At 43.1% G+C, this 23,785-nt stretch overlaps 3 protein-coding genes across 7 annotated transcripts in view; 2 read left to right on the plus strand and 1 right to left on the minus strand.

Moving 5' to 3' along the window:
• Positions 1-623: 623 nt before the first annotated feature.
• NUDT1 (nudix hydrolase 1) lies at positions 624-5,011 on the minus strand. Of its 2 annotated transcripts, none has more exons than XM_076350786.1 (4): positions 4,979-5,011; positions 4,405-4,561; positions 1,183-1,328; positions 624-974 (listed from the first exon to the last, which is right to left on the minus strand). In XM_076350786.1, the coding sequence occupies exons 2-4, from the start codon at positions 4,554-4,556 to the stop codon at positions 802-804; spliced, it is 471 nt and encodes a 156-aa protein (XP_076206901.1). In that variant the 5' UTR covers positions 4,557-4,561; positions 4,979-5,011; the 3' UTR covers positions 624-801. The 2 variants fall into 2 exon arrangements, with proteins under 2 accessions (XP_076206901.1, XP_076206902.1); XM_076350787.1 differs by lacking the exon at positions 4,979-5,011 and adding an exon at positions 4,947-4,970.
• Positions 5,012-5,098: 87 nt separating this feature from the next.
• On the plus strand, positions 5,099-7,557 carry MRM2 (mitochondrial rRNA methyltransferase 2). Its single transcript, XM_076350732.1, has 3 exons — positions 5,099-5,148; positions 5,840-6,111; positions 6,814-7,557. The coding sequence occupies exons 1-3, from the start codon at positions 5,102-5,104 to the stop codon at positions 7,236-7,238; spliced, it is 744 nt and encodes a 247-aa protein (XP_076206847.1). The 5' UTR covers positions 5,099-5,101; the 3' UTR covers positions 7,239-7,557.
• Positions 7,558-7,763: 206 nt separating this feature from the next.
• MAD1L1 (mitotic arrest deficient 1 like 1) overlaps positions 7,764-23,785 on the plus strand; it is a 387,234-nt gene continuing 371,212 nt past the window's right edge. The window contains exons 1-10 of one of the 4 annotated variants that reach the window (XM_076350730.1): positions 8,750-8,792; positions 9,777-9,874; positions 10,410-10,563; positions 11,871-12,011; positions 13,795-13,974; positions 15,388-15,512; positions 16,198-16,279; positions 17,490-17,620; positions 18,845-18,959; positions 19,891-19,952. In XM_076350730.1, coding sequence (XP_076206845.1) covers positions 10,414-10,563; positions 11,871-12,011; positions 13,795-13,974; positions 15,388-15,512; positions 16,198-16,279; positions 17,490-17,620; positions 18,845-18,959; positions 19,891-19,952 — 986 coding nt within the window. In that variant the 5' untranslated portion in view covers positions 8,750-8,792; positions 9,777-9,874; positions 10,410-10,413. Of the gene's footprint in view, positions 7,938-8,743; positions 8,793-9,776; positions 9,875-10,409; positions 10,564-11,870; positions 12,012-13,794; positions 13,975-15,387; positions 15,513-16,197; positions 16,280-17,489; positions 17,621-18,844; positions 18,960-19,890; positions 19,953-23,785 lie in introns of those variants that run through there. The other 3 variants (XM_076350731.1, XM_076350728.1, XM_076350729.1) reach the window with 3 other exon arrangements.

Here is a 23,785-nt window from a genome sequence, read left to right on the forward strand (position 1 = left end):
TGCTACCGACGTGGCAAAGCCTGCAGCCATAGGTGACTGCACTTCGCAACATGGACTTGCTGAAAGTTGATTTTGTTCAGCATATTTTTACCCGAAATGCTCAAAACAGTTCAAGTTCACAGTGGGAGCTGCAAGAGTGAAAGCAGGGCTCGAACAGTGCCATACATCTACCTCTGACTTTTGTTTTCTTAACTCCTATAACCTTACACTACCTTCAGCTGGAGAATCCCAAAGGGATCTCTACCTAAACTTTTCAAAAGGCTTTCATGGCGCTGGTCAAGCCTCACCTTGTCCGAGGAAGTAATGCTGAATAGGGAACTGTATAGGAACTGGCACAGAGAAGATAATTGATTCTGCTGCATCACAGTCCACTTAAATGTTTCTGTGAAAGGAAGCCAACTCCTGAAAGGCCCTTAAGCCATCTAGAAGGTAGCCAGCTGTTTACAACAGAACAACACATGCTTTTGCTAAAAAATATTTTTAATTTTTTAAAAACATTTCCAGCCACAAGGGAAAAGCCTAAAAAATCTGCCACCTGCAAAGAAAAGGGTTAACACTAAGTTTTTAATAGTTGTGATCACATAACCACTAAAGTATACCACAGCCAGGGACTTCGCAGCATGGAAAATCTTGTTACTTTTATTTCTGCCCTAAGAAACCCCCTTATTTTCCTTACTTCCCAGTGACCTGGCAAATAAGTCTCCTTTGCTGGAGAGTTGAGAAAGGAGACCCCTGTAGTAGTACTCATGGCGTTCTAGCCTGATGTGGGCAGCAGCACATGGGTTGAATGCTTCCGTTTTCTTAAACTTCCTCCACTTCTTTCAGGGTGTGCTCCAGGATAGTGTCTTGTCCCTGGAATTTAAAATAGCCACGAAACAACTTTTTCTGAAGTAGCAGGGGAAACCAATAGATGTCATCTGCCCACATGTGATTGAATGGCACCTCATCCAGCTGAAACCACTGTGGACGCATTTCTGGTGGGAGAAAAGAACTTTGTATGAGAATTTCTCTTGGTTTTTTGCTGCCTAGACTTTGAATATCTGTCAACAAGCAGCTTCCCTCTGCAGCCCAGCTGCCTCCCTTCTCAAAGGGATTTTGGCATGAATAGTTCTGCATTTCTTAAGAGCAATACTGTGCCAGAAGAGAATGTGCATCCTTCCTTCCCCTCCACTAGATACCTACCATCACTTTCTGTTGGCTCTCCATGAAAATGATCTGCTCGGAAAATGTGAACTTCCATGAGTTCAGAGTTGCCTACAAATTCAAATGTGATCTGACCCATCTTCTGCAACATGTCCACAGTCAGTCCACTCTCCTCCAGGAGCTCCCTGCACAAGAATAGACTTCTTTATGTGAAAGCGAGCAATGGAAGAACAAAAAAGCAGTCATTAGCTTTACTCGCACATTCAAAACACTTCCAGTGAACCAAAGGTGAAATCTGCGCCTGTAAAACACAGCAGGGCACAGCCTGCAGCGCAAGGCAGAGTTCTGGCTTCCACCAAACTATTAGCCTACTTATACCACAGTGGAGCCATGTCAGACTGGCTCGTGTGTTACTTCAAGCTCCTAGAGGCTGGTAGGAAAATAGTCTATGTTGGAAGGGGAAGATTCAGGAAAATTGATTGTTCAGTATAATTTACACTCCTTGCAACATGATGATCTTTTCCGAGATCAGTCAGAAGTGTGCTAACACACTCATATGACTGTAGCTGGATGTGGCTTAAGAACTCTGAGATACACTTTATTTAGACAGGCAAAAGGCTTTGCCAACTTCAAGCTAAAGCTTTTACAATTGTGGGGAAGCAGGTAATAAATACTGGAACATCTGTACCTGCAACAAAATCTGCTACTTCTGAGGCTGACTGAAGCTTATTTAAGTAATGCTACACACTACGTAACATGATTTGCACACAGAACGTTAGGAATACCATCTCCCATTCAAATGCCATATAAAAAACACAAAGCAATTGTGTAAACTTTCCATTTCTGCTCCTTGGAAGTATATTTAGCATAGCGAGAGGCTAGAAGGCAAGACTTTTAAGAGCACTTTGAGAGACTTTCCAGACAGCTCTTTTCCATGCATCACCATGCACAGCTACTTGAAGCACATTCAATTACTTGCTCTGTTTATGCTCCACACTTAGGGCTTTTTTTATTTTTACCTGCCTCTAATGTACAAAAATAAGGACTATTTTGAAACAGCGTATCTTCAGTTAAGGTTAATAATTAATGTAGTTGCATATTTGGCAGTAACTTAACAATTTTAAAATGTAATGGAAATGATCTTTAAGGCTCCAGCTTTCTTTGGCATCAATTTCATGGATCCCATCCTTCAAAATTATATTCCAACTTAATGTCTTAGCTAATTTTAGTTTATCTTCCTAAGAAACTATCTATGTCTAAAATAGAGGTGGTTTTCCAGCAACAAAGCTAAAAGCCTCATTTTACAGGCTGTGATAATTGAACAACAAAGCACAACGCTGCTATGGTTCTCCAAGCAATTTATGTCAGCTATTTGGCTCTGTCTACAGTAAGTGGAAACGTTACAGGTAGCAAACTAGAAATAACGAACTAGCTAAATGCTCCCCTTACAAGATGTGCCGCTGAGGAGCCGTGGGTCCCCAGGTGCTCACGGGAATGTGGTGTACACAGCGGAGGACAGCAATCTTACTGTTCATGTTTTGAAACTGCAACTTTTGTTCATGTTTCAGTTTAATATTTAACTATCTGTGCTGTGAGGACACTTCACACCTTATGCCACTGCAAACCCAACTGAGACAGTGCAACACGGAACCACAGCCTAATACCTCAACTCTGAGTACAGAGTGGAGGTGGTGCAAGGTAAGTTTGATTTGGACTGTGTGACATCTTCTAGAGGAGAGCTGCACCCCGAGCTTTCACCCGGGAGAGGCAGCACTGCAAGTGTCATTCCCTGCCAGGAAGGTGGACTTCATGCCTAGTTGGCCCTGGCTCTGGGAACTGCTTCCTGCTCAGTTGACCTCAGCAGGAATCAGTTGTGTCATTCTGCAGCTCCTACCAGCTGCATTGAAAGGGCTGAGGATTGGACTGTTCCACAGTCCACAGCAGCAGGCGCCGGCTGTGCTGTGGCACGTTGCACTGACATCGCTAAAACTTCTATCACTTGACATCTCGTATGGACTAAAGCTCCGGTTTCTAACTCCAGGCTAGCACAGATAAACATGCACCTAGGAAATCAAATGCTAAATCAAATCATTGGATTTACACCACAGTCAGTGGCAATGTAAGCCTAGCAAATGGAGACCTGATCTAAGTAACAAAATTGATCTCCCTCCCTCCACTCAGAGATGATAAATTACACGAAAAGCCATGATGTAAGCGTCAGGTACGTTAATGCCGTGCGCTGCTGTGTGCACATCTGCATAGAGGACCCTTCTGTACCCTGGATTAGCTCACCACAGAACCCAGGCAGTTGCACTGGCACAGCTGAGGAAGCGGTTCAGGGAAAAAGCTGTTAGGTAGCTGTTGAGCACACCAACATTGATCTTCCTGCAGGTGCGAGGGCAATTTTGGGCATATACCAGAAAGTGAGGAGGTGGCAAAGTGCAGCTTTGTATCAGCAACGGTCATGTAAAGAACAAGGTACCTGATTTTTAGAGGAGTTTAGCTATTCAGCTGCTGTCTGCTATTTCATTTTAATGACTAGACAGAAGAAAGAACTTCAAGAAATCAGTACTAAAAGCTTCAAAAACGGTACTGTACTTCTGTACTGATGGAATTCAATTCCCTAACTCAGCATTAGGGCTTAAAAATGTCGCCATGCAGTCAAATAATAAATTTCTACAGTACCTTTCATAAGGAACCTCTGAGAATTTCTAATATTTTGTCACTACATTTTCATGCAGTTATTAAAAATGCTACTGGAAGGTAGCACCTGTTCAACAGCTTCAAAATTTAAACAATAAGCGGTACAATGGCATAAGTGGTAATTCTGCTATATAGCCAAAATTAAACTCTGCACCTTTCTGAACAGTGCAAGAACCTCTGCCCACCATTAGCAAACTGAGTCTCAGTTTAGATCAGTCTCTGAGAGATGGGAGGGAGGATACTGGGTAACTTCCAGTTACTCATAGACTGGACGACAGTTAAAGATTTGCAGATGACAAGCAATGAGGAGCAATCCTGTTTCTTTGTACATATGGAAGATCCCTCATCTCCAGTGGAGTGGGTGATTTTCTCTGTTCAGAGATGGCTCACGACTGCACTCGCAGGTAACACACTGGTTACAAGGGCGTTATTGATCAGCCAAGCCACGGTAACTCCACCTGCAGCCCACCACAAATGGTCTTAACACCTCCATGGCCCAACCTGTGCCCCAATACCTGCCTCTCCCCAGGGCACCGGCCAAGCCGGGCCAGGCCTCACCTGCGAGCAGCCTCCTCGATGCTCTCCCCCGGCTGCACCTTCCCCCCGAAGCCGTTCCACAGCCCAGCTCCAAACCCGCGTTTCTTCATGCCCAGGAGGACGCGGGGCGGCTGCACCACCAGGACAAGAGTGAAGAGCCTGGATGTGCACATGGCTCCTGGGCAAGAGATGAGGAGGGCACGCTGCGCCAAGGGCTCCCGGCACCCCTCAGAGGGGAGGCAGGTTGCTCCTCTGGCTCGGGGGGCAGATAGCCCCTCACCCCCCCAAACACCCAGCACCCCCTCCCCAAATGCCTGGTCCCCACCATCCCCAGCCCAAAGCCTTGGTCCCCCAGTGCCTCTCCCAATGCGTACTTCTCTAACACTCCCCACTGACCCTTGCTCTCCTGCTCCCCCAGCACCCACTCCCCAAACCCTCGTCCCCCCAGAACACCCTCCCCAAATCCTTGACCCCCCCTCAGCGCACCCCCTCCCCAAATCCTCGACCCCTCCCAGCACCCCTATCCCCAGCGCCAGGCTCCCCCATCCCTGCTCCCCGACCACCTCTGCCCCAAACGCCCGACTTTCCCGCCCACCGCTGCGTCGCCTCCCCACAAGCGACCCGGCTCTTCCCGCGCCGCCGCCGCCGCTCCCGCCCCGCCCCCGGCGCCGCCCCACGGCGGCAGCGAAGGGAGGCGGAGCGGGCCGAGGCGGCCGCCATGGCGTGGCGGGGGGGCGCCGCCGCTGCCGCCGTCGCCGGGGGCAGGTGCGTGGCGGAGCCTCTGAGGAGAACTCGGCACCGGGCCGGGCCGGCGGGTCCTGCCCTGACTCGGGGGGTGGTGGGGTGTCCCCGGGGAGGCGCCGGGTTAGTCCTGGCGCCTTAAGTTTTCCTCAGGATGGGGAACGGGGGTTTGGGGTTTGTCGGCGCTGGAAGTGCCAGGGCGGGGGCTAGTTACCCGGAAAGTGGCCCGGAAAGTTGTGGTAGCAGTGCCCGTGGCTGTTAGCATGCTCCGCCCGCAGAGGTGAAGGAGCCTCCAGGAGCTGGGGCATCCCTCCTTCCTCTGAGGGGCTGACGTAGCCCCGGCCTCCTCTTAGGGGGCTGCCAGCCCCTCTGAGGCAGCCCTGGTCCTCGCTGGGGCTGCTCTGTCACCTCACACGCCCACCCGCCTTAAACACAAGCACCAGAGCAGAAGTGAAGAGCCGTCTAGGAGTCGGGTCTTCTTTCCTGCCTTCGCTCAGGGGGTAACTTGTGAGGCCTCCATCTAAAATAGGTCCCTTTTTGTTGAGATGGGACCAGATAACTAAAGGTGCCAAGAATTGCCAATTTGGAGGCTTTTTGTGAACCTGGTGATAAATGGGCAGAGCTGTAGTTGAGGTTAGGATTATTTACTATAGAGGCTTTTGAAATACATAGTGGTTATGCACTAACCGATTAACTCACCTTTCTTCCTGGGCAGCTGTTGGCGTCTGGTGAGCAAATGTTTCCACACCACAGTGAGGTTTCTGAAGAAAACTGGAACTGAGCACTGGTGGTTGGAGCGGCACTTGAAGGATCCCTTTGTCAAGGCAACGAAGCGGCAGCATTACCGTTGCCGAAGTGCCTTCAAATTACTAGAAATTGATGACAAGCTTCATATTCTTCGTCCAGGACTTTCTGTTCTTGACTGCGGAGCGGCGCCTGGTGCCTGGAGCCAGGTTGCTGTGGAGAGGGTCAACGCCTTAGGTACCGGTAAGTGTGTGCTTTTGGCAGGCAAGATGGGGATGATGAGTATATCTTGAAGTGTGTGAGAAAACTCAACTGCAGTGGTGGCAGTGTGGGGAAGGGACACGGGTACTGGCAGATGCCAGAGTCACTGATAGAAGCGTGAAGGTGTATGCCTATGTGGCAGTGAAGATCTTCATACAGTCCAGAGAAATCATGTTTGTGAAATAAAAACTTACCACGAGGTGCTATGTAGGCATAACGAAGTGTTCCGATTAACTGTGTTGTGGGGAGGATCCCTTCATCCAGTTCTGAAATCCATGTAGCCTCCAGCAGGTAACTTGGCTTTTCTGTATTTTTATTTCCCTTCTTGAAAAATGGTAGTAACCACTATGTACAGTTTAGGTGTTTTAAGCCATTAATATTTACAAGATAAGGTGTTATCATCTGTACTATTGTCCAGGATTTCTGGACTGTCAGCCTTGAAAGAACAGGAGAAAACCAAGAAAAATACCCCTTCCTTATCCAAAGTAACTGAGTTTTCATGTCTTGAATGGATTAGCTTATAGCAAACCATCCATCGAGGTGCACGCAGCAAACTGTCTAAGGACAAGACCAGACATGGCAGGTGATATGTTTCTGTTCATTGACTAGCATGGAGCTCGTGTACATGCAAGTTGTTTGCAGCTATTATGAGTGTTCAGTATGTCATTCATTCTTATAATCTAGATCCTGCTGTCCCCACTGGCTTCGTCCTTGGTGTTGACCTCCTGCGGATTTCTCCTCTGGAAGGAGCAGTCTTCCTGTCGGAGGCTGACGTTGCAGACCCAAGCACGCTGAGGACGATTCAGAGTCTGCTTCCTGCAGAGAAGGTGGATGTTATCTTGAGCGATGTGGCACCTAATGCGACAGGCATTAAAGAACTGGATCACAAGAAGCTGATCAATCTGTGTTTAGGCCTTCTGAATCTGTCACGAAGTATTTTAAAGCCAAAAGGAACGATGCTCTGTAAATTCTGGGATGGACATGAGTCCCGTCTTCTGCAAAACAGACTGAAGGAGCAGTTCCAAGACGTGAGAACTATAAAGCCTCAGGCCAGCCGGAAAGACTCTGCTGAATCTTATTATTTGGCAAGACTGTACAAAGGGAAGTGAAAGCTGAGAACTGCAGATTTTCAAACAGGTGATCAGACATTAATAGGAAATCTGAATTTGGTGTGTGTTTAGAGAAAAATCCCACCATTAAGACCCTGGGTAAATCTGCCACAATTCTTACGAAGTACATCATACTTTTTAAACACAAAAGTATACCAGGGTGCTGTCCTGCTGAGTTTATCCACTAATTATACAAGCAGAGACATCCAATCTAGCTTCTCACCTGTGGAGAAAACGGTTGGGAACGGAGAGGAGTAATCTGAAAGGCAACCTCTGGGGCTGGAGTAATGGAAACGAAAATAAAACGGTGATTATATGAGTTTTTAATGTGTGCTTGAAAATTATTGCACTATTAATGTTGTCATATATGAGACTAACCATAAAGGCGGTTGTCAGAATGAGAGCGAACAGCAAGGGAAGTCTCAGCCAATTAATTTATTGCCTCTTCATCTTTCTTAAAAGCTGGTGCAATTTATTAGCATGTGTAAAAATAGATAATGTTTTCGTGCATGTCGGAATCTGCACTGTCACGTACGATCTGTAACGCAGCTGCCCAGGATGTACGACTGACTCCGGAATATTTAGCCTGATGGCTCTGCTGCGTTTTCTGAAGACATGGGTTATATTTAGAAATCGCTACTTAATTGTACTCATAAATCCAGTAAATGACAGCAGGGCGGGGTCATCGCTACTGAGGAGGTAATTTCCCCTATGTTTTCAGTAATGGTTTATATTTGACCAATGATATTTCTTAGGTGAAATTACAAGACTTGGATCCCAGACAGGGAGAATTACTGATTGAATTGCTAGAATTCTGTTTGCAAAAATAAATTTAGCCACTGCCTTATCTGGAAGTGACAACTTTTACATTAAATAGCACTTTTATCAGGCCGACTGTGGCATGAGTTATGAGGGGCTGGTAGCACTGTCTGTTTTTAAGGCTTCCAGATCTTTCTCATTATAAACATCCCAGCTGGAATTGCTTACAGATCTATCAAATTTTAACTGCTTTGAAACCTCCCGATCTGGATTTCCATACTGGATGGTGTGCATGAAAGCGTTATCCCAAGAGCCTAAACTGGGGAGCTGGGTGTTGCTTTGTGTATGTTTGGGAAGGAAAAAAATGGTGTCAGTCCGCTCTTCCAGAAACTTTATTACCAGCCATTCGCGACAGGAACTGGAGCGGGCAGGGCGCTGGCTACGCCTGTGCTTTCCCCGTTGCTGCTCCGGCTGCAGTTGCGGTGGGGCAGGACGGCTCTGCCCGAGCAGGAGCGTTGCAGCGCGATCCCCGGGGCGGAGCGGGGGACAGGGCGGTTTTGGGGGGGTGGGTTGCGAAGGGGCGGCGGGGGGGGAGGCTGAGCTCGAACCGCCTTCGCACCGAGGCGGGGCATTACGGTACGGCGCGGAGGCCGCGGCGGGTTTGCGCGCCTAGTCCCGTCGTTACGGCGGCCCGGTCCGCAGTTCTCGCGAGAGCTGGGCGCGAGTTCTCGTGAGATCTCGGCGCCGGGGCGAGGAGGGAGATCCAAGCGGGGCGCGCGTCGCCGCCCGCGGCGGGTGAGTGAGTGAGGGAAGGAAGGAGCGAGCGTGTGAGGGCGGGCGGGGAGGCCACCGGCTCCGCTCGGCCCGGCCCGGCCCGGCCCGGCCCGGCCCGGCGCTCCCACCCCGCTCCCGCCTCTTGGCCGTCGCGCCCGGCCGAGCCCGGCGGCGTGGGAGCGGGGAAGGGAGGCTGTGCCGTGTGCCCGTTCCTCCCGCCCCCGGGCGGCCGCTCGCCGCCCCCGAGGCGGGGCAGGGCTGAGCTGTGGGCGCTGCCGGGGCCCCGCTCCCCCTCTGCGCCCTCGGGGGGGGGTCCGTGAGGGCGAATCCCCCGCGGTGCCCAGGACAGCCCGGCTGCGGGGTAGCAGCCCTGCGCCCACCGCGGCCGCTCTCGGGGGTTTGCCGGGGGGCGCTGGGTTGCGAGGGCAGGGGGTCCCTTCTTCCCTCCAAGGGAGCCTTTGCCAACGGGTATTCTGCAGCGGGGAGGCGGGGTGTACGCGTCTTCTTAATTTTTAGCGCTGTTGTTGATTTCGAAAGAGGCTTGCTGGAGCCCAGTTACCTGTTGGCAGTGGTCTCGCTTGAATTTATTTGCATGTGGTACTGAAGTACTTATTTTGAATAAACGTTTTCATTTGGGCTTTGGCTGATCTGTTGCGAGTGTGCTTCTATTAGGTCTCCTCTTTGCGGTGATAGGAATCCAAAGAATACCTGCTGTGTTACCCTGAGAGTGCACAAGCCTGAAAGCCCCAAGTCTGCGTCTCTGGTACAAGCCTGTGTGAACGTTGTGGGCTACCTTTCCTGGTTCTGAACCTTCTTCTATGCTTCTGGGGCTTTGTGGGACATGCAGTCGCTAGAGGGACTCACTTAAGGCTTCCTGAAGTCTCCTGGGAAACCTTGCAGGCTTTTCTGAGCTCCAGGCTTGATTCTTCTTTGGCCTTTTAGTTAGTACCCTTCCAAATTTGAAGGAAGGATTGCAAAAACTTTTATGTGAACGAGGAGACACAGTTTTACTTACAGAAGCGACCTGTGAACTCGGGAAGTCTCATTGCTGGAAGCTAGGTTCCAAAGCGCGTTTTGGAAACCAGGATCAAGTTGTGTAGAAGGTACGGTTTGCTGCTAGTATGGAATTAGTTCTCCCTCCCTGCCTCAAACGTTTGGAGGAAGACTGAGTGCTGTTTGTTAGTGTTACATGCTGTAGATCTTTATGTCCTACAATGTTAACTTGTATCCGAGAATCTATCTTGATTATATAGGAAAGGAGAATTCAGTTTTGTATAATTTATGACAGCTCTTATTTGTACGCTTATGGGCTGAGATTCAGGGGATAATGTATTTAAATAAAATCAAACCATTTCAGGTAGAAAGCTCAGGGAAGAACAGGCTCTGTTGCATCAGTTTTTCACTTCAGAGACCTATGACTTCAGCCTTGGTTGGATAGTGTTTTCTGGTTCAAGTTGATCCCAACAGTAATCTGTGGATCCCAGCAGTGACTAGCAGATCAGGTTTTGTACCCTGTAAATTGGAAGACCTTGCATTCAGTGCTTCCTCAGGGCAGTGACGTATCTCTTTTTAGCAAAGCAGCCAGTATACTGTAGGTTGCTCTGAATGTTTTGCTGATGACTTTCTGTATATTTCCAGAGCCATGGAGGACTTGGAAGATAATACCACTGTCTTCTCCACCCTGAGATCCCTCAACAACTTTATTTCACAGCGTATGGAGGGGGTGTCTGGGCTGGCTACACCAGGATCGACTCAAAGCTCTTTACAGATTCAGTACCAGCAGAGGGTGCAGGTGAGGTGTCCTCAGCTTGGTGATGCCTGCAGTATCACTTCAGTGTGGTTGTAGACTCCTTTTGATTCCAGGAATCAGGATTGATTTCATTAAGATCTGACCATTCTTTCAAAAATTGATATTCATGCAAGCTCAAAATGGAAGTTTACTTTTGGTGAACATTCTAGAATCTTTACATTTTTTTAAAGTGTCAGACATATTTATTTCTGTTTTGTAAAAATTTAAGAAAGGTCCTTTGAATTTCTTCCCTGCTTGTTATATCTGTATACCAGCTCAGGAAATTAAATTGTAAGTTGTTTTCATATTGCTGAACAAAGGAGCTTTCTATCTGTTAATATTTTTCTAGTAAGTCATTTGTTACCTTTTTTCACAACCTTCCTTAAGGTTTCTTTGCCTGGACACATACAGGAGACTTGCATAGTGCTATGGCTCTGACGGATGTGCTAACCAGTTGTGCTTTCTTGTCCGCTTCTGTTCATATCCACATGGGGTTTTTTGACTTTTTCCTTTAAGCTGCCTTATGCTCATAAAGCATGGAGTAAGTTGACATCTTAGATCATAAGGACTGTTTATTAGGCTGGAATAAAGCTTCTGTATTCTGTATCTTAATATAATTTCTATTTCAGTCTCTAAGTATAAGATAAGCTTGCTTTCTTTTTAATGTAAATCTGCTTTGCATTTGGAATGTTGAGAAAAATTTATGCATTTTCTGTTTGTAGTACGTCTCTGGTTACAGAGATAGAGGAGGCTCTCTGGTTAGAGAGTCTTCATTAGCTATGTGTTGAATGTACATTGCTTAGATGTGAGGTATTCTATTAATATTGTCTGTGCTTTAAGGTAATTTGAATGAAAAAAAGAAGCATAATGTTGTAGCAGGTAGTAGAAAAACATGTTATTTTGCTCAGCAGTTAAATTTCATGGGGAGCATGATCTCTGTTTCTTGGTTAGCTGCTGTTACTTTTATAAGGCTTGGGGAGTTCGTAATTAACCTTTTTTTAGATAGAGAAGTACATTTTGTCAGAGTACCTCTAGACATTGAATGAGAAATTCTGAATGAAGAACTTGAAATTCACTTCTTTCCAACTAACATTGATTTGATGTGGGTTTCTGAGTGTGTTGTTGAACTCTTGGTTTCCCCATCTGTAGCTGGTGTGAGAAGACAAGTACCACAAACATGGTGATAGTTTCCTTGTAATTTGTAAAATGGCATGCAGGTGTCATCTGAATAGTACAGGGTGGGAGATAACGATATTATTGCAGTGCTGTTAATGGTGTGTAATGTCCCTTTTCACATATGAACTGGCCAGTTGGAAGAACAAGCTGGGCAGATCCACTCCAAATCCCAGCTCCTGCAAGTGGAACGAGAGAAGATGCAGATGGAGCTTAGCCACAAACGAGCTCGCATTGAGCTAGAGAAGGCAGCTAATACCAATGCCAGAAACTATGAGGTAAGAATGACAGTTGCAGATGGCTTGATATCGTAGGCCTAAGTCAGAACATACGTAGTGCATGTACATTGGTGTTTTAGTTTGGATCAGGGATATGCTCTTGACTTCCCACGTGCCGTGCTTTGGTTTGCAGTGGTGTGTCTCAGAATGTGTGTAGTTGACTTTTTTGGGTGAAGCTAAACTGAAAGATGCAGTCCAGGAGCAAGCCTAGTGTTCTCCAACTGCTAATGGACACTCTGTCTTCAGAGCAAGACTTCAGCAAATCTGTAGTAAATGCTTCTGGAATGCATTTACTGCGTTTGCATTTACTGCAAATGTGGTGGTGGTGTGGGTGTCAACTTCCCAGCACAAACTGTTTTGGTCTACAGATCCCCTCGCAGTGCATTGCACTAACTTGCTAATGTACACAAGAGCGTGAACATCAAAACCTTGTTTGTTTGACAAACTGATGATCTCATCACTAGATTCTGTTAGTTTAGCACTGAAGTTGTCATGAGTAGCAGTAACAAAAGGGATTTGTTATTTGTTTCTCCAGAGGTATTTAAGCATTTTTCTCCCAGATGAATTTAAACTTTTGCTGGCACAGTTGCAAGCATTTAGTTTGTGTGACTGTAATTAATTGGAATGACAGCAGTGCGAACCATGCACTGTCACACAAGAGAGCTTGCACTGATAAAACAGTGAGCCTCACTCGGGGACTAATAGCTTTTATTGGTTTCTGGTTTTATGCCCGTATACGTTTGCTTAACGACATTACTGAAATAAGTAGTAGATCTGTGGGTTTTGTAGGATAATAAAGGTCTTGTATGCAGCTGATTATTTAAAAAGAAATCTTTAAAAAATAATAAGCATGTTTTGTTGTATTTTACAAGGGTTCTGGGTGACGGGTTTAGTGCGTAGTTGTGAAATAGCGAGTCAGTGACTAAATTCCTCGTTCGTCTGAAGTCAGGTGATATGGGATTAAGCCATGAAGAGTTCAAACTGGAATGTAGCTGAGTCAGTCACAGAAACCCTTGAAATAGTGCTACAAATAAAAGGGAGCAGCACTAATCCAGCACTGTGGTAATTACCCTGCTCAGATTCTGTGGTTTTTTGAGTCATGTGGATAAAGGTTTTAGGAACCTCACATTGCTTTGCATAATCCTTGCTTACTGTGTAAATCCGTGTCTCGATTTGCGTTGATTAGCAAAGCAATTTACTACACATTTTTTTCAATAAGTGTTAATCAATTTGTGGCGGGAATAAACTGAAATGGTGTATGAAAGGTTGTCAGAGTGCAAAAATATTCATTGTATTCATTGATAATACTGTGCATTTAAACCCCATTTCTTTTCTATTAAATAGCCTCATACAATTTCCAGAAGTTGCAGAGGGAAGTTTGTCTTATTAAGCCAACTGTTGAGATCTGAGTTTCTGAAAGTCAATTTGCTCTGCATGGGCCAGCTTTAAATTGGAGCATCAAATGTTTTCATCTTTGATCCACTGGAGAGTGTGCAGTGGAGCCTGTGAAGCCATGTCTGTATTCTCATATTCATGTCTCAAAGAGATTTGGAAGACTGTCTCTTAATTTTCTAGCTCCCTTGCCCTGGGTAGTTCCTTGACATTGAGTTGCTGCTGGTAAGATTTTTGCCCTTGCTAGTGCAAAGGTTAAAGCTATGGTCTGAGTAACATTGATGCCTTGGTGACCACAGTAATGAGGAATGGAGACGGGAGAAACAAAAATGGCTTCACCTCTGTGCTACTTTCTTCTTATGTCTGTTTGCATTTTTTTTTCCTTTGCAAGCGAGAGGCTGACCGTAACCAGGAGCTGCTCACACGCATAAAGCAATGTCAGGAAAGGGAAACAGAAGCTGAAAATAAACTGAAAGAACAAATGGAGATGAACAAATCCTATAAGAAGAGCATGGAGACAATGAGTAAGAAGCTGCAAGAGAAGGAGAGCAAATTAGCTGAAGCTAATGAAGTAAGAACAGAGTAATTTTTTAATCTGTTCATAGCTTCAGGTGACTTTGCAGTTCTTGTGAATTGAAAATGCCCTTTCTGGTTTAAAAAAAAAAAAGTTGGAATCACTATGTTTGTCATCTGGAAATTAATAAACCCTGGTAGTGTGCATCTTTGCTGTCAAAGTTTAGAACAAGTGAGCAGGTCAGAAGATGTTGCTGTGTTAATTAACAATGAGAAGAGACTTAGACAGGTTGATATGGAGAAGGAGGAAAAAAGTGCAAGGCAACATACAGCATCTAGGTTTAGAAGTCAGGTGACATGACATTGAGTAAAGAAAGGGGAAATGATGGAGGAGATAAGATGGGAAGGTGTTCAGGGAAGTGGGGGGAGCTGTAGAGTGGATGAGATCAAAGTGATGTACAAAGTATGTCTTCCCAAAGTGTCTTAAATGCCTATGTGTTCCACTGTAGAATGAATGCATGAATAAAATTTCAGTTCTTTTGGATGAACAGACCATCTTCTCAACCCGCAACCTTTTCAGATATCGTTATTTAAGTTCAGCTAGCTCATTTGTAACTTTTCTGTTTAATTTGGTTTCCTGCACCAGTTGTGGATCAACAACCACTAAGTCCTTAAGCCTTCCTCCTGCCTAGGTGTCACTGGAAATGTATCTATGTGATAAAGCAGGTAAACAGATTTAACGTGCCAGTTATCAGTGATTAAAAACAGGGAGACAGTGATGGCATATGAGAGAAACTAAACCCACACAGGAAATGTATGCAGCAGCTCCATTTCTGTGTTCTTTTTACTTCCATATCATCTGTATCTAGATGAGAACCCTACATGTGTCTCTGTCTAGAAAACACCCTACATATGTAATATTTTGAGATTTTTCTCTTTTTCTCTGTAAAAGGGAGCTGAATAATGGCTATTTGAAACAAACCTGTGAGTTTTTCTTTAGAGTTAAGGTATTTAGAAAAAAATTTTAAAAACCACTGGCCTCTACTTTTAAGGAAAGCATAATACTTCTGGTATTTGGTTGAGGCAAACCCAGACATTTTCAATTTTGAAACCCAGACAAAATATATTTGGAATGGTTGTGGGATAATTTTTTTAATTTAATATATATACTTGTGTTTTATCATCATCTAGCTTTGAAGCTTGATATTTTTCATGCCAGTTTGAGGTCACCCACTTAATAAGTAACGGAAATAACAATTTGGGTGACAGGTGAAAGCAACTAAATGATTTTCTCTTGCCTTTGTTTTTGAGGTGAGTTTGCAGGTTTGAAGGTTTGCAAGAGTGTGGGATTGTTTCTAGATTCAGTGTTTGTACTTTTTAGTTGGATATGATTTCTCTCTATCACCATCCATAATGTCCAGCTTGGAGAGTCATAGCCTTGTGTGTTTGTTCTTTCTTTCCATTAATTCAGACAATCACTATATTAAAAGGGAAAATATCAGAGCTGCAATGGAATATAATGAATCAAGAGATGCAGATGACAAGCCAAGACTCTCAGAAGCAGGAACTGATGGAACAGCTGGATGTTCAACATAAGTAAGCAGGGGATGAATAACTGTAGGCAGAAAAAGGCAAACAAAACTTCAGTCTTCTGCAGCTGTCGTCACTCAGAAAACTTTCACCAGTGTTTGATTTCTGCTCTTCAAAGGGGTTCTTTGATCTGGATGTGCAGGTTATAACCGTTGTTTGAAACTAGCTCTGAGGTGCAATTTAATTGTACCTTGGGAAAAAAAAAATACTTGATCTTAAAATCTCAGTGATGTCTCATGTTCATGGTAGAGAGTTAACAGAAGGCATGTGGGTGGGAAAGGCTAATCTGAACTTTATAGACTGAACAGAACAAAAATATCAAGCCTTAAATCATAGTTGAGGGGTAGCTGAAAGATATGAGCATGTTTTTCCTTGCTTACTAAGTTCAACTCTTCAATTTCAAAGGTGCTGTTTATTTACTGTGAGTGTATATTTGTTGGTTTCAGAGTTAAGGTAGCTTGATTTTTGGATATTTCTCAAGATGCATCTTTTTATTAAAATGGGTATTTTTGTCTCTAAATTAGGGGGAGATGGTATGAGTGTGAAACTGTATGAGAGACAATCTTCTATAACAGTACCATATAACTTGTTAGTGGTGTTTGAAAAGTTTGTCAGAGATACTGCTGCATGTAGGTTGTTTCTGGTACGCGATTCCTGGGTGCTAAATGCCTCTTGTGTCTACATCTAATAGAAAATGGCAGGAGGCTAGTCAGCAAATCCAGACATTGCAAGCAAGCCAATCCCTACTGGCAGAATATGAACAGAAGATTAAGGTAAGAAACTTTGTGGCCTATATAAAGCTTTAGTTTTTAACTTCTTCCATGGAAGAACAGAACAGTGTTTTTTTAAAAAAAATGACTATTGCAGAAATAAAAGGTTAGTTTGTCATATAAGAATCTGATCTGGTGGCCAGCGAGAGCTGAAGTTGGCTAAATTCAATTGGATGGACCAGGCTACCTACAATTAGCTGTAGCATGACACCCTTCACCTTTGTTGTGTCAATTTATTGGAAAAAAAATCCACCCGTGCTTTCTCTATAGAAAGGTGATTTATATCCATATGCAGTGCTCTGGAGGAATGCTGCTCTGTTTGATCTTGTGCCAGAGCACAAGATTGCTCTGCAAAAGATTGCTTCTAGACCAATCTTTTCAAATGGTGGAGGATGAACCTAGCAGCTACAGTTACTTTTCTGCTTCCCAGAAAATCCTTCCTGTGGAGTTGGGTTTAGCTCTTTTAGAAAATGCAATTACTTGCAAAGCTTTCAAAACCCCACTGACTTAAATGTGAGTATAGAGATGCTTTATGTCCTTTCAAATTAACATGTAGGTGGGTGGGAGTATATCTTTTTCACTTGTCTTATCTTCCTGGGAGAGGCAGATGTGGAGAGTTACTTTGGTTTGCGCAGGTGCTGATAGTGGCATTGCCTGTGGTTGCTGTAAAGTAAAACTACACTGAAAGCCAGCCTCATTGCCAGTTCTGCGATCGCAAGAAGAGACTTCCTCCATTGAAAGGAAAAGTCAGGAAACAGGATATCAGACTGCAATACAGCTCTAAACAAACTTTTTTTGAGGAAAAAAGCGCAACATTTACCATAATGTTAAAATGCACGGTTGTGTTTCTTTTCATTCCTAATTCTTGCAGGCCATCCAAGTGCCCCTCTCTACACTTCATTGACAGAGGGATAGAGGACAAGAAAATCAAAGATTTGTTTTAGTCAGTAGAAGGTCCTTTTAATGATTAGCAGAGATCTTTTTTTGTTACGAACTTAGGGTAAACAGGTGTAGAGAAGAGGCCAGCCCAGGTATTACAAGTGGAACAAGAGTCATCCCTACTTTGAGCAATGGATTGGACCAGATGACCTCCTGAGTTTCCTTCCAACTTCATTCAAGTCATTGATTTGAGTTTAAAAAGTACAATGGAGAAGTAGCTCTTATGGGTTCCAAGTTAATCATTGCTGTCCTCTTGTCATCCCATGTTTTCCAGGATCTGGAACAGAAGTTCTCCCAGCAAGAACATGATGCTCTAATTGTCAAGAACATGAAGGCAGAGCTGGCCCGTTTCCCAAAAATGGAGCGGGAGTTGCGCCAACTCAGGGAGGAAAATGCCTACTTCAGGTGAAAGATGGGTTCAGTTGTTGAGAGAGTTATCTTGTGTTCTTCTGTACCTGCTACAATTGCACTATATGCACTTTCAAATCCCTCTATTGGGCTTCCATATTGGAAACTTTAGAGGAAGTTTAAATATTTCATATAAATACTGCATATGAATTGAGCAGTGTTGTGATGGTTACTAGATGAGAGGATTTGACAAGATCTGGGTAATTTTCCCGAACGCAGCGAGTGCCTCACAGAATGCGCATTGATCGTTCTGGATGGTGATATCTGTTAGAACAAAATTCAATGTTTAAAGATAGTGATGAACTCTATACAGCTTTGGGAAAGAAATCCCTGTAGAGAGAAGAGACAGCTGAACATTTCTTTAATAACTGTTTTTGCTTAGTTATTGTTACGGCTATTTTAAAGGCCTGTTGTTCCAGCATAATGTTTGGAAAGTATTTTGTTTAAATTTCTAAAGCACTCTGATATAGCCCTTGGTTTCTGTGTCTCTGAAGTGGCAATTAATTTGAAAAATTAAATTCCTGTGCACTATGAAATAACTTGCCTTAAAGATTTTTTTTTTTTTAGAGTAAACTTAATTTCCATGTTTCAGTGCATCTTTAAAAAAAAAAAGAAAAAAAGCCTAAATTACACAAGTGATCTTGCTGGCTTTTTCTTACTCTAAAATTAAGTAATTTCCCTTGGCTTTGTTCTTGTTATTGTTTCATTATCACTTTAAATTGTTTATCTTGGAATCTTTTCTCATGCTTGGTTTTTGTGCACAGAAACATGATATCAACAGATTAAAGGTAATTTCTTTAAAAACAGTTTTATCTCACCCTTGCACACCTCTATTAAAGTAAAAACAAGCAGTCTCAATGCTTGCTTGAGTGTCTACCGCTTGCTGTGTTCCAACCCTGCATTCAGCCTGACTGAAGATCAGAGTTGGGAGTCTTTTGGTACCCTTCCTGCTGCTTTGCCAATCAGTAAAGCAGATACAAAACTTCAGGTTGTTTGGACATAATTAGGATGGCACTTAGAGTAGAAAAAAATCAGTTCAATAAAGCTGCATTATTTTTGTAGCAGTGACTTTGCAGTGAAGGTTATAGAAGTGAGTCAGTTGAATGTCATAATGTCTGTTCAATGTCATACGATTCCCCTGTAATTCCACGTGTATCTGGAGGTTTGTGAGAGTGAATTGAGTTGCATGGCTCTTTAATCGTTGTCTCTCTTTCACCATAGGGAAATGAAAGAAAACAATGGATTGCTTAAAGAGGAAGTAGAAGGTCTCCAAAGAAAACTGGAACGCTATGAGAAAGTCCAAGCACAGCTAGTGACCGTTGAATTGGAAAACGAGGTGAGCAGCTAGGAACATTTGGTGGATGTGCAGAATAGGGGTTTCCTTTGTTACCTGTTGGTGTTAGTTGAAATACGATACCTGTTTTCATTAATGGATTTGAACTAGGCATTCCCAAACTTAAATGTCAGCACGAGGGGAGCTATGGTAACGAATGTGAAAAAGGCAAAAGGATATCTACTATTCAGCTGGAGATTTTGTGTGAAGAACAATCTCATCATAGTGTCTTTTTTGGCCTTGCTGTTTCTCTTTTACTTTTCTTCTGCTGGAAATGCTTTTTTTGGTGTTAAGCTCTGCCCAGACATGGTGTTGCCTAACAGGCGTGTGGTAAGAACCTCGATACACACTTGGATTACTGCCAATGCTAGCAGGGCCAGAATGTGGTCTCAGATGAATAAAATTGTCTTGCTTCCATCCCGCTGTATATCAAGCATATGGCAAGTTGTCAAGAGATTAACCTAATTGTGTAAACTTGTTGATCTGCAGAACTATACTGGTTTAGATCAGGTTTAGATAATACTATCTGGTATTGACTGAAAGTAAAAAGCTATAGGAGAAACTGGAAGAGGAGAAATGGGCACTTCAGCTGCTACGGAACCAGTGTTGAGAATACAGCTTGTTTTCTTCTCCACTGTCAAGAGTCTAGTCTACCAAGGTCTAGTACAGTGATGGTAGCTCACAGGGTTAGATGATCTATAGTGCTGAAGTGTAACATGGGTTCTGTGTGTCATAGAGCTGTGGTGACGGGGAAAATGTTTGTGAGGGCTGGAGAATGACAAACCAAAAGTGCTAGATAAGAAGATAATGAAATCCACAGGAGGAAAAGGAAAGACACTGACTTTGAATAGAGGATTATGAGAAAACTGTGTGGAAAATGAGCGGTTAGAACATTCGTCTGTGTCTCTAACTCTTCTTTTGATCTCTACTTTAGAAGCTTCTGGGAAAATTAAAAAGCTGGGAGAAACTGGACCAGAGCACTGGCTTGAATATCAGGTATGTGCTCACAGCTGTGGAGGGAGGTAAAACTTTTAAACCACTTTAATTTCCTCTTAATCATCTGATCTCTGAAGTGTCATGCTTTCTTGCTATCTCTTCTTCATGTGGAAGCTCTTCCAGTATTTTTTATTATATATGAGAAGAACCGTAAGATACACACTGTTATAAAGTATCTTTGGGAACTAACAGATGTTTTTTCACTAAGTCAGCTTGACCAATGTCTCTGAGGCTGAGGTTCAATTTTGAGTTCTTTGAACTTCTTGCATATAGCTACATTCATGTTTAGTTAGAGATTCTGCTAGCTTAATAAGTGAACGTTTAAGAATTTTAGGGTATGTTCAGAGAAGAGAATGTATTTTACTTGTGACAAATTGTTGTAAATATGATTTCTTTGAAATCTAGATATCAAAATAAATTGCCAAATTATGTTGTTGTGAATTTTCTTCCCTAAAGCAGCTGAAGAACAGTTGTTTAACCTAATTATTTTGTCTAACAAGAACAATGGAATAAACTCAGTTTCTTATAAAAGGGGGGTAAAAACCCCACCCCCCAATGGTGTTTTGTAACACCAGCTAGTCTCTTTGTGTACTGTTACTTAACAACTCTTTCTGACATCTGGAGCACTGAACCAGATTTTTTAAGGTCTCTGGTATGTATGTGGTATAAAGAGGGGCTGGAAACGGTGCATCTTCTGATCATTTACTTCTGCTGCTGCAGATTTTCTGTGTAGCTATGATGCTTTTGTGTGTCATATGTTTCAGCACAGCTTTATTTTCTCTAAATATTTGCATTGTTGTTACCTAGAAGGAGAGATGTTTCTTTGTACATAACTGTCTTGATATAAGCATTATAGTACAGATGACCTTTCATATTGGATCAAGGCCTGAGCTGCCAACATGAACCGCAGAACCTAATTTCACTAGTTGTTTCTTTATTCCATTCATTACCCGTGCCCAACAACAGAGCTATATCTGTACACTGCTGGGATTGTTTGGAAGTAGGAGTGTTCGGATATGCACGTAGGGTTTGGGCACATTACTGCTTCATGTAAAAGATACTTGTGTTCTACTTGGTAAAGCCCCCTTAATTTTCTCAGTGTTTTCTGTTTAATGAGGATTATGAACCCTTTTCTAGAGGCATGCTAGTAGGTAGAATGCTTGAGATTCTCTCTTGCATCTGCTGAGGATACATACATTTAGACGAAGTTAGAATTGTGCTAAATCTCCTATGGCAAGGAATGGACAGAAATAGTATGAATCCTTTTCACAAAACCCGTTCTGTCAGACAGTGGAGTAAAAGCTTTTTACTTACGTCAAGCTGTTAAAGGTTTAATGAGGTAATTTCACAGTGGGAGAGAAATGGAACCAAGTGATTCTGCCTGTTGAAGTCTAATAAACTCCTTCATTTAAAATCAGAATATTCCCTGGAAAGTGTTAGGTTTTTGATTGGGCCATATTGTTTAGTGCTATTAATGGCATCTTCTCATACAGAAAAGGGAATTGCTCTTGAGAAAAACCATCTTTTGCATGCAATTGTAGCAAGTGGAACTGGATGATTTCCCCCTCCCTGTTTTTTTTTGTTTTGTTTTTTTTTATTGTTGCTCAGACTTCTTACAGCATGAATATGTTAATTTTTGGTCAGGGTTATGAAGATGATGAAAGATCATTGTCCTAGTTACATTCCTGGAGTATGCTGTTGGTGAAAGTTTGAGAAGAGGTAATTGCCCATCTCATAGTAGAAGAAAATAAGAACAAGTTGGATGGTTGTCCCAAAGAGCCAGAGCAATGTGCTGTTTGCTAATAACTAGATAAGCAAGGAAAAAGGGAATGCATTAGGATTTCTCATATTTTCTTACCACATTCTTCATTGGTACAGAGAACGTAAGGGAAGCACGTACAGCGTGTGGCGTTTTAGGAGAGGATGGTTTTTCATTTCCTCCAGCACTTCCACAGGGCTTGTTCTGTGTCTGCTCTCGGTGGTTTCTGTTCACTGATTGCCTGGTCCTAGCAGGTTTTTTGTCAGATTGGCTTATGATCAGACCTTCCAGTGTAATTTTATGTAATAATACTTGGAAAGGAGGTGCAGCTTTTAGGAGTGTAGTGGTAATCCTACTGTTTTTAGTACTGGTCTCTTTTAGGTAACAATGAAAAAGCTAAGTGTTTCTAGTGCTTCACCTTTTGGGGGGAAAACAATTTCATTAACAGATTACTCAAAGGCTAATCTTATGTTTGCTAGTTCTGGATTCCACTTGTAAGCTCCTGGGTTTTCCTCTTGCTCTCATAAACTATGGAAACAAAGACAGCTTTAGCTCTGGAGCATGTTGGTGTGTTTGCATTGCAGTTGTGCAGTGCTTTCCAGAATTTGCCCTTGGAATTACACCTGCCTTATACAAATGTTATATAATATACTTGTAAGCTACACAATACCCAGATAATAAAATAATACACACCATAGTTATGTATGGTTCATCTATACACATTATGAATCTACATAATCTTTTTTGTGTTCAATTATATGTCCTTTTGATATCTTGATCTTCTTACTGACTACTTTCTGGTATAGTTGGCTCTGTCTTTTATCGTGGATGTAATTTTGTCTTGTAGGTCTTTTTTGTATGTTACTGTTGTGCTGCCAGGGATTTTCATATATTTGTCATGTGTTGCTCTGACTTGATATTCCTGCTGTAGGATTTGGTTTCAACTGTAAACGGAAAAAACACTAAATTTTGAAATTCTTGCTTTGTGAGTAGAAAGTCTTATTTATTTTGGAGTTTACTGTCTTTGAGAAGGATATTCATGTATGGCTATTGTAGGACTTTGTTACTAGGAGAGAGTTGTGTTGAGAAAACAAGCTGCTTGTACTCTGTCTCTCCGGGATGTGCTTACGTAGTTTGTATTTCTTCACAATCCAGTATTTGTGTAGTTGAGTTGTTGAGCATCTTCACTGAAGAACCACGTTAATCATGACAGACTTGGTTGTTTTTTCAGAGTTGGACTGTTAGCTTAGAGATATTTTCCAGGTAGTTTCTTGACTGCCATTAAACAACATGTATTTTAACAGAAAAATATTTCTGGAAGGTTGTGTGCGAGAGAAGGCGGGTGCTTTATTTGGATGACAGTATGCAAAACCATCCACAAGATGGCATCCTTTGTCCTGCTGCTGGAGAAAATGGGTTTCTGCTCCAGCCTGGCAGGCTCAGTCTGATGTAAAAACCATCAGCTGGGCACCTTAAGAAGGGTCAGCTAGTCTAAGGAAAATTGTTCATTGTTGCTATCAAATCTTTTAAAATCTGTTTAATGCTACATGCGTGCAAGCACTGTCTCTTTGCCCAGTACTTAAGGTAGTAACTTGGTATGAAAAGGCTTTGTGCATATTTCTCTGGTGGCATACAGTGTAGAGCATTTTTCCAACCAACTCTGTAAACTTCATACTTACGCCACATGTTCTTCATTTTGTCTTGTTTAATAGGAGTTCTTCAAAGCCTGGTTCTTTTCTCCCCACCCCAAGCATTAGAATTGCATCCTCTAGAGCAGCACTGTTATTGTTCTGACTTTTCCTTCTGAGGCAAGTAGAAGATACCCAAATAAAAAAAGAAGGTTCTTGTTCTGTGAGCTTTTAATCTAAATAAGCCTTTTTTGCTGCTGCTTGTCTGTTTGGCTGGTATTGCCTTTGTCCTCTAATGAATTAGCCAGGTGATTTTGCTATCCATAAACAGATGCCTGATGCACATCATTTTGCATCATTCTGTACTCCAGGATGTATGTTTTAAAGATGAGGTGGTTAGTAAGTCAGATACTGATAGCCATTGATAGCAGCTGACAAGGGTTAAT

The sequence above is a fragment of the Aptenodytes patagonicus genome, chromosome 13 (assembly GCF_965638725.1).
Source record: "Aptenodytes patagonicus chromosome 13, bAptPat1.pri.cur, whole genome shotgun sequence".
In the NCBI taxonomy this organism is placed as follows: Eukaryota; Metazoa; Chordata; class Aves; order Sphenisciformes; family Spheniscidae; genus Aptenodytes; species Aptenodytes patagonicus.

Excerpts from the sequence above, each read along its gene's own strand:
- NUDT1 (XM_076350786.1), bottom strand. The coding sequence starts at position 4,556 with ATGTGCACATCCAGGCTCTTCACTCTTGTCCTGGTGGTGCAGCCGCCC. Across the intron at positions 1,329-4,404 it reads ATCGAGGAGGCTGCTCGCAG|GGAGCTCCTGGAGGAGAGTG; the intron begins GTGAGGCCTGGC and ends ATTCTTGTGCAG. Across the intron at positions 975-1,182 it reads AGAGCCAACAGAAAGTGATG|AAATGCGTCCACAGTGGTTT; the intron begins GTAGGTATCTAG and ends TTCTCCCACCAG.
- MRM2 (XM_076350732.1), top strand. The coding sequence starts at position 5,102 with ATGGCGTGGCGGGGGGGCGCCGCCGCTGCCGCCGTCGCCGGGGGCAG. Across the intron at positions 5,149-5,839 it reads GCCGCCGTCGCCGGGGGCAG|CTGTTGGCGTCTGGTGAGCA; the intron begins GTGCGTGGCGGA and ends CTTCCTGGGCAG. Across the intron at positions 6,112-6,813 it reads GGTCAACGCCTTAGGTACCG|ATCCTGCTGTCCCCACTGGC; the intron begins GTAAGTGTGTGC and ends CTTATAATCTAG.